Here is a 10,011-nt window from a genome sequence, read left to right as displayed (position 1 = left end):
GCCTTCCCTGATTCCATATATGTATACATATTTGCTGTTGCCTTTTTTGCCTATTGTACCTTTAAAAAAATTATAGCTTAACCTACAACCTCGCTAATATAATTTCCATTCCTACTGTCATCAGGTATGTAAAAGCTTAAGCAGACGGCAGCGTTGATCCGGACTAACTCGGACTTAATCCGGATCAACTGCAGTTAATTCCCGAGTTGATCCGGATCAACGCTGCCGTCTGTTTATGCTTTAACTTGCGAATAGAAATCGCTGCATCTTTTAGGCGCATCAATATTACATAGTTACATCCAGAGCTAATAACAGGGATGTAATAAAAAAGTGATTATAGCGAGGAGAAAGCCCTTATTCCTGACAATATANAGCGATAGAGTATATGCGATTAAGAATGTCCACGATTTAGCTTTCCCTGATTCCATATATGTATACACATTTGCTGTTGCCTTTTTTTTTTTGCTTTTATTAAGATATTTGCCTTTTTTGCCTATTGTACTTTTAATAAAATTATAGCTTAACCTACAACCTCGCTAATATAATTTCCATTCCTACTGTCATCAGGTATGTAAAAGCTTAAACAGACGGCAGCGTTGATCCGGACTAACTCGGACTTAATCCGGATCAACTGCAGTTAATTCCCGTGTTGATCCGGATCAACGCTGCCGTCTGTTTATGCTTTAACTTGAGAATATAAATCGCTGCATCTTTTTGGCTCATCAATATTACATAGTTACATCCAGAGCTAATAACAGGGAGGTAATAAAAAAGTGATTATAGCGAGGAGAAAGCCCTTATTCCTGACAATATAAAAGTTTCAAACGTTCCATATAAAAATAGGGCGCCACTTGTATCAACTAACGTCGAGCGCACGTTTAGTACATTCAAGGCTGTGTTAAAACCTGTTCTGTTACAACAAAATCAAGTTGATAATGAAGAAAATCGATGGATAAATAAAGAAGCNGTATCAACTTACGTCGAGCGCACGTTTAGTACATTCAAGGCTGTGTTAAAACCTGTTGTGTTACAAAAAAAAAACAAATTGGTAATGAAGAAAATCGATGGATAAATAAAGAAGCATTAAGTGGCCATATGAAAATGCGCAAAAATGTTTTGTATGGAAAATGAGCAGGAAAAAATGTTACTCATACGCCAAGTACACCAGAAAATATCTCGAACACTTACATAAATATTCATATATTTCAGCGAGCAATTCTATATAGGAAGTGGATAGTGGCGTCCGTTGAATATTTTTCCTGTAAACCCGGTTATTTTTCAGTTTTTGTCTTTTTTTAGTGCCTTCTTTTGCCTTTTTTGCTATTTCTAGTGACTTTTCCTGCCTATTTCGCTATTTTATTTTACCTTTTCCAGCCTATTTCGTTATTTTCTTTTGCCTTCATTATTATTATTATTATTAGATTATCACCGTTCTTTAGAATTTTCAAAATTATAGTGCAAATTAAAGATATTGGCTTTCAGATGTGAGATAAAGTTTTATTTTTCTTAGAGACTTAGACTTAGGTTACAACTCTGACTCACTTTGGGAATAATTTTCAATTTCGGGCCTTTTAACGCCATGCGGGTTTTCACTAGTTCATATTAAGCTTGTTCTTGCATTCTCCAGCAACATGCCAGTAATTTAATTTCCGAGATTTTGATACCATTCTCTCTCAAAGAGAAAACTATACGAAAAAGTACGAAAACGCAAAAATATTAACAATTCGCAGTTGATTAAGTTACTGTTTATTCGAAGCGATTTCCTAACAAACTTACAATGTGTGTATGTTTTTATAGCCTTATTCTTTACTTACTTTACTTTAAAAGTCCCACAAATATTTCCTTTCTTATGGGCGGTTTTTCCTTACGCGTAAAAGCACAGTTAGCTCTAAATGCTACTCTAAATGCATATTTATCCATACAAAATTCATCACCTAAATGCAACTCCATTTCTGCATTAAGAAACTAAACGCTAAAAGCAGCTCTGTGATTTACGAAAAATACCACGATTCGGACATGGTTTAATGAGAAAAGTTGCCAGCATTAATTTTTTGCGTATACGTTGCTAGCTGCGTTTCAGTGGTCACCGATGGAGATTTCATTTATTATTTTACATTATTTTGATTTAAAAAAATTCCCGCTAATGATGCTGATAGAAATCTGGATAAATTTATGATCAACTCTGTTTGTTTTGTTTCCTAATTACTTTAGGCTATTTTTATCGATAGCACCGATAAATTATTATATTACCCAAGGAAATTTTCGGTTATGGTTAAAACAGTTAAAGTTTTTGTATTAAATTTGTTGTTTATTTTATTTTTTTTGAGCAGGTTTTTTGGCATCCCTTCTTCTCAGTGCGAATTGATCGTAGTAGATACGGATCTGAATAAACGACTGGAACACGGCTGTTTGTCAAAAGCATACAACTTCGAAATCGCCTAAATGTGCATTTGGTAAATGCGATAGCATATTCGCTGTTCGAAAATATATGTTCGAGAGTGCTAAATGCAGTAAAATGCAGCTGTTTTTCTTACTGGCAAATTGTTGCAAGTTTCAATTTTTCCGATAACAGTTTGCCACTTCCGCTCCAAGTAAACTGCCACTTTTCTCTCTAAATTTTCCCTACTTTACAAATTTTTAGGATACATGAAAAGCAAATGTGGATAATTTGTGGCAATTGTTACAAATTAGTTGTGTTCGTTTGGAAAATCCAGCAAAAATTCAGAGAATAAAGTATCTTACTCTTCCAAAGAGAGAAATATACAAAGTTTAACGGAAACTGGAATTTGCAGAAATTCGCAAGCTTCACTGCCAGCTGGCGTCCACGGTTGCATTTCGAACATAATACATTTTTTTTTTTTAATTATATCAAGTGGAAAACAAAACAGGACCAATGCGTATATTTTTTCTTATTTTGACTTTATCATTGGAGTTAATTAAATTAATTTCTACGTTTTTAAATTTAACGAATTTGTTGATTCAAATTATTGTTGACAAAAATCCAAGCTTGTGTCACAATCCTGCAAAAGCATTAATAATTGAATCGGCCATTTTAAAAAGACGTGGAAAATCCGCAAGTACTCGTCTGAAAGAAACTTGAAAGTTTGGTTGAGATCGGCTCATCTTTTGAATATGTTTACCTTCATATTCAATATTCATAACTTCAAGCAATTTTAAAACAATTTTTTCGGAATAATTGTACCAATTGCTGCGAGAATATTTAGTTTTCTCATTGACAGTGCAACCCGCTAAGCGTCCGGCCAAGAGCGTGTCGCAGTCTTGAGTTTCAGGACTGTCAACATTACGTTAAAAATCCGAAAGAGCAAGAAAACTAAATTTCGGTTTCATCATCGAGACATTCCCTTCCACCAAAGCAAGGAAAGTAGACTTGTATCAATAACTTTGATCAATTCAATTCAACTTGAATTCCTACTTCACTTTATAGCTATTTTCCTCACCCACTAGATTTCAAAAAATGCATCCATCTACCAATCGTATTAAGGTACAAAGTAGGAAGCATATTAGAGAAAATTCAATTAGCGCTTTGCAAAATAAAAAAAATTAATGTCCCTTTTCACAGTCAAATCAAATTGGTTGAAAAATGAACGCGCCGGTGAATTTTGAACCACTCTACGATGCCGTGTCGTTAGAGGTGCTACTTCGACGCGGTTGGTCCATTCATGGTAATGTCAAGATAAAAAAAAACATTTTTTTTTAATTGCGGTCGTTTCTCGCCTGGCAATGACATTAACCTTCGAGGGAATTTCTGGCTGGAAGCAACTTCTCATAAAAAACCAATTGCCGTTTGGAGTCGGCTTAAAATTGTGGCTGACTTCCAAAACGTCAATTGCTTTGCATCCGTACAAATATAATATTCTGTAATGCCAAAATACAAAATGTTGACAATGTATACTGTTCCAAAACGCATCCGAAAAGTTATCGAAATGCATTGCTAGAGTAATAAGCGCATCAGAAACAAAGTTGATGCTTCGTTTTTTTTTTTTGGTGACCATTGGTGTTTTAAAAATGGAAAATTCCGAAAGGTCATCATTGTTATATTAAAAACAGTTTAAATACCGCAGCAGAACCGTATTTAAACATTGTATTGGTACGTTTTGGAAGTGAGCCTGTATGTTCATCCATTTGTGTAATAACATTAAGGCGCACACCCAAAATTGTCGAAGAAGCTCGGCCAAACACGTAGAAAATGTGCAAACGCCAAATATTTATTTTATTTGCTTAAAAAATAAAGAGCCCTCTCCCTGCCGCGAATCTCTCTCTATCTACAGCACTGCCAGCTACTAAATATAGAATATCGCCTACCTTAAAACTTATCATCTACAAGGTCACCAATGCCATCCACATTAATATTTAGCGATAGCGGTTTGTCCAGTGACAACAAAGATGGCGGCGACTTGTTGGGATCGCTTTCGCCAGATAAATTAAATGATGGTAAATCTAGACTCAATGCACTCTGGTGTTGTGGTGCATGCATTTGACTGGAACTATGCATTAGATGTGATAGAGTTGTGTGTTGAAGTTCCTGATGTTGTTGTTGTTGTTGTTGCTGCTGTTGTTGCAATTGATGCAGCTCATTGTGATGAGACACTTCGTGATGATTCTGTTGTAGTAATTGCGTTTGATCTTCGCTTTGCTGCTGTTGTTGTAGCTGTTGTGCCTGCTGTAGTTGCTGCTCCAGCGTGTGTTGTATTACAACACCGCAGCCTTCCATCGTTTGACCGCTGTCGAATGAAAGACCATGCCCCAGGTGCTCTAATATCGGCTTGTCCTCCAATGCTAGCGCATGATCCAGGCTCAGGATGCATTCGGCCTTGAAGTTATCAATTGTAAACTGATCGACATTGAGGAATTTCATTTCATCATAGGTGGAATTCGTGGTCACATCCAGATCTAGCGATGCATTAAGGCTGCTGCTCAGTAAGCTTATATGATGATTGCATTGACTGGAATTGTGAGTGTGTTGATGGTGGCTGGTTTGCGGATCGCCGATATCATTGTTGTTGTTATTATGGCTGGTACTGTGTGTCACAATTAGTGGCGGTGGTGTGTTGGCCTGCGAGAGCGTGTGACACATGGTGGACATTGTACTCGTCGGCGGATAAGTGGACCACTCCATGGAGACGCCCCCTCCACGCTCCAATTGATCAATATTCAGATTGAGAAAGATGTTCGGTGATAGTCGGGACGGTGATATAGAGCTGGTACTAAATGACACTTTTGGTTCATTGTCCAATGAATTAGCGGACTGAGGCGGTGTATCCGGCAGTAGGGTGGTGCCTGTAAGTTAGAATTAATTACGTAGTAAAGTAACACTAGATATCTATATATTCACGTTCGAAATACATATATCAACAACCTAAAGGATTATCCAGCTGTACAATGGCATTTTCATCGGCATACGTTGTCTGCGCGCTCAAACCATCTTCGGCATCTTGTAGGTTTCCACTTGCTATGCCGATGTCCACTTTCTCCTGTTTGCGCCATTTGGCCCGCCTATTCTGGAACCAAACTTGTACTCTTGCCTCCGTCAGGTCAATGCGTACAGCTAGCTCTTCGCGAAAAAAGACGTCTGGATAGTGAGTACGCTGGAACGCGCGCTCAAGTTCTTGCAATTGCAGCGAGTTGAATGTAGTTCTGTGCAAAAATACAAAACTGGTGTGAAGTATGGTATTTAAGTGGAAGAAATAAAGAAATAAATAAATAATATTTAATTGTAATATTAATAGAATAACGCCTCGGTATGGATTTGATGGCATGCCCATGCATGCAACACTTCGAGTGCTAAAAATTAGTTTGGTGTGATAGTAGATTATTTGGTACATAAATATATATGTATGTATATGTATGTACCCCTACCGCCCACATGTTGTAAAGATATATTACTATCAGTTGGTTCAATGTACTTGTTGTGCTTCGCCATGCTTCTTAGTCAGTCGGTCATACGAAAACATATATGTACATATGTATGTGTGTACCTTCTTTTTAAGTTTTCTCTCATTCCTTCTTTGTTTGCCATCTACCTACGTCGATTTTCTTTGCAACCAATATTTTCCACTAATCCCCGACAGGTAATCACTCACAGTGTGGGATCGTAAAACGTGGGAAAATATACATAAGCACATACGCATAGGTATGTATGTATGTATGTACATTCAATCTATACTCCTACATATAAACACTACTATTTATTGCGTGTTTCGCTCTGTTAAAAAGACAAGCAATGTACAACAATTGTTCGCTAAGACCTGCTCCCCATGATGTAATCAAGTAAGATCCTTTAAGTTCAGTATCGATTGAAGTATGCATGTATTGTTTGTATGTTTGTGACTATTTTTTTTAGAGTCACTCCTCATTTTATCCTAGGAAATGAAAAATTTTGATTCGAATACAACTTATACGTCGGACAGCAACCGTGGAATTATAATTATCGGCGTTGCTAAAATAAGTGAAAAATTGGGAAATTTTAAAGACATCCGCTGGGTATATACAACGGTATACCCCTTTGAATACACTGTGGAACAATTTTAAGTTTTTAAGGCCACAACGAAATGTTTCCCAAACGTTAGTATCCATTCATGGTAATTAGGCCCCAAAAGAATTTCGATCGATCGCATCAGAATAGTCTTTTTTTTACAGTGAGTTTATGTTTCCACTTTTTGTGCAAAAATTTTTGTAAAAATTCACCTCAAACATAAATCTTGTCTTCTTAACGCATAGATTTTTTTCATAGAACAATATAACCACATAACTCCTATCACATTTTGAATGAGCTTGCATATTAGAACTGCAACAGTCCTCTCTCGATTAATGATCTTACATAGCAGAAAATGTTAAGCAGGACATTTACCAGGGATCACCAGAAACGCCGATCATCCGATTGAACGTTAATGCTCTATGCTATTATCTATCTTTAAATGCATGTTAGCCTAAATTGAGAAATAATGTATGCAATAATAATTTTTGCTTTCGGTAAAATTTAGCGAATATTTCAAAAGCAAATTCTATTATACCTACATATACATATATTTAATTTATATTGATTCGCCGCTTTTTGATCCTTTTTGAAAAAGTTCAGTTACGGTTTAAAGGTTTAATTTATTCTTCAAAACTGATGAGCGTAGAACTTTACGGGCAGTCATTGAATTAATAGATATTTTAGGATATACATAAATGGAAACAAAAAGTGTTGAAAGCAGCGACCGTACCGATTATGCTTTTGTTTCAAAAAAGTCAAAAAATAATCGTTATTTTTTCACCGATATGTTTTCAGTCAAAAATAAAAGTTACAAATTGACTTTTATTTTTTTGATCAAAAATAAAAGTTACGATTTGACTTTTATTCTTTTCAGTCAAATATAAAATTCAAAACTTGACTTTTTTCCGAAGATTGCGTTCGAAAAGCATTTATGGAAATAGGCACCTATAAGGAGAAGCGCGTTGATGTTGATACGGACCTTATGGATTACTGGGAGAATAAAAAAATTGTATATATCCCCAACTAAGATATCTGGCATGTACATATTAAACATCAAGTGCCAGCGACACAAGTCAGTGTAGAACGCGCGTTCTCAGCACTAAGCTTATTCTTAGCGATTTGCGATCAAATTTGTCTGAGCAGAACTTGGCAGCTATATTAATTGTTAAATTGAATTCCGAATCATACCTGCAAAAAGGTGAATAACTTAAAGTTTAAATTAAATTAAAATAAAAAAGTACATTTTGTTATCCTAAAAAAATCTGAATAAAAAGTTTAAAAATTTGGTGAAAATTTGTCGAATTTTTATAATTTTTTGAAAAGGGGATTTATATGGTGTTGGTTGTATAGCTAGCCAGGCTTTTATAAAAAAATATTAAACATAAAATTAACCATGCAAATATAGCCAAAACTCTTCAAAATAAGGCGAGTCTATTCTAATGACCGCCAGTGTATGTAAACTGCCATTTTGACCGAAAAAATAAAAGCCAGATTTAACTTTTATAATTGACTGAAAAAATAAAAGTCAAATTTTAACCTTTATATTTGACCGAAAAATTAAAAAGTCAATATTTAGATTTTATTTTTGACTGAAAAAATAAAATTCAAATTTTAACTTTTATATTTGACCAAGAAAATAAAAGTCAAATTTTTACTTTTACTTTTGACTGAAAAAATATCAGTAAAAAAATAACGGTTAATTGAAGACTATTTTGAAAAAAAGAAAAAAAAAATAAAAATCATATAGGATTAAAGTTCCGTGGCTAACAAGCATCACATTGCTATACACAAATGTTAAAAAGACTGACTTTTTTGAATTGAAATTTTGAAAATAACTATTTTCGGTCCCTGGTTGAAATTCTAACAATCATGAAAAACTGTGGAACATATATACATATGTATGTATAATTTGCGAGTTTCCAGCCTTTAGAAAGCAAAGACTCGCATTACTCGGCAAGGTATGTCTGCGGGACTTATAGTCAGCAATCGACAAAGTGTCAAATAAAATTCGCTAAAGGAACGGAAATTTTCTTCAACATTGCTTGAAAGCACTGATCCATGGGTCTCAGCGTTTCTGGCAATACTATGGACATTACCTCTGATGGTCAGCCAGCATAACCTACCAGCATAACCTACCCATTATGAATCACGGGGTTAAAATGTTCTACGAAAAAAATATATTGTTAAATTTTACATTTGGTCTCCGAAGGCAAGTATTATGATTGATGGAAATTTTTACATAAAAATGCATACAAATAAAATGATGGCGCCCAAAAAGCTGAAATATTGGCCCACCGTTAAAAAAAAAATTGTTGTGATTACGTGGAACAAAATCAGGCATTATTTTGTTGAGGCCCTAAGATATATATTTTCCATAACGTTATGAACGTTATCAGAAAATATATCCTCCTCTCTGTAATCGATTCGAAAAATGTGTGTCGTTATTACGATTATTATTATTTTTTTATTGGCCTCTGCATACCTGTATCGCCTCTGCTTCCGCTTCATTGTGCTTCTCTCCATAAGAGGATTTAACGATTTATTGGTATTTTGTCGAGCTGTGCTTCATATTCGTTGTTGTTCAACGATTCTTTTATGAAACGAAAGTTACATTATTTGCTCCCATGAAAGGAGAAACTTTTCTGTGTTTTTTTTTTATTTTTATTTTGCAGCATATCATAGACTTGTACTGTTAATGTTATTTTATAACTTCCATATTTAAAATGATATCTGCGTGTAAGAAATCTCATATAACTTTTTAATATGTAAAATATATTTTATTATGAAAAAAAATCACTTGCATTAGATTTTTGCTTTGGCATTTGAGTATACATACATATTGACAATGCATATAGTATTTACTTTCTCATGTCACACACAAGTTTAAAAACCGTTATACTAAAATATATAGGCACAAATATATGTTCACGATCCCATTCCTCAGTATGTCGAAGCGCCGATGTCACCAACTAGACTAAATTAGGGGATTGTGTTGGCATGTTCTGAACTTTCGAAGTTCGCTGCGGAAGCCTTAAAAGTTGTATGTTCTACGAGTATTCTATTCTCCGATTTGTTCTATTCCTGCTGCATGCTTATTCTGCTTCGAAATTTATTTTTTTTTAGTTCAGAGTTTTTGCAAATAAACATGTGTATATTTTTGTGGTGATTTGCCCATTTCTTTTATTTGGTATTATGTATTGTATATTTGTAGTATGCCCCTATTGCACTTTCTATTTCTATCGCCAGCATTGCATTCATATAGCTGTTGTATTATCGTTTTTTTTTCATGTTCTTCATGTTATTATCCTCTTTTGTTTTTAAGTAATATCTACTAAATATGCGTACAAATATACATACATGCATACATACATACATATGGACATGTTTTTCTAGATCCGTGCATATATTTTACATGCCCAGGTATGCATGCATGTGCATATGTATAAAGGATTATACTTGACTATAAATATGTACATATAAATGTACACTGAACTATAAATTAAAAAAAAAACAGT

General features: G+C 34.6%; 1 protein-coding gene across 1 annotated transcript; it reads right to left on the bottom strand.

Annotated features, from left to right (window-relative positions):
- Positions 1–4,151: 4,151 nt before the first annotated feature.
- On the bottom strand, positions 4,152–9,447 carry LOC108376617 (alpha-protein kinase 1-like). The gene is made up of 3 exons (XM_017632842.1): positions 8,979–9,447; positions 5,378–5,655; positions 4,152–5,298 (listed from the first exon to the last, which is right to left on the bottom strand). The coding sequence occupies exons 1-3, from the start codon at positions 9,017–9,019 to the stop codon at positions 4,325–4,327; spliced, it is 1,293 nt and encodes a 430-aa protein (XP_017488331.1). The 5' UTR covers positions 9,020–9,447; the 3' UTR covers positions 4,152–4,324.
- Positions 9,448–10,011: the final 564 nt, after the last annotated feature.

Source organism: Rhagoletis zephyria, unplaced genomic scaffold, assembly GCF_001687245.7.
Source record: "Rhagoletis zephyria isolate East Lansing unplaced genomic scaffold, Rhagoletis_zephyria_1.1 Rzeph_scaffold_10726, whole genome shotgun sequence".
In the NCBI taxonomy this organism is placed as follows: domain Eukaryota; kingdom Metazoa; phylum Arthropoda; class Insecta; order Diptera; family Tephritidae; genus Rhagoletis; species Rhagoletis zephyria.
This window is presented reverse-complemented; position numbering and strand designations above follow the sequence as displayed.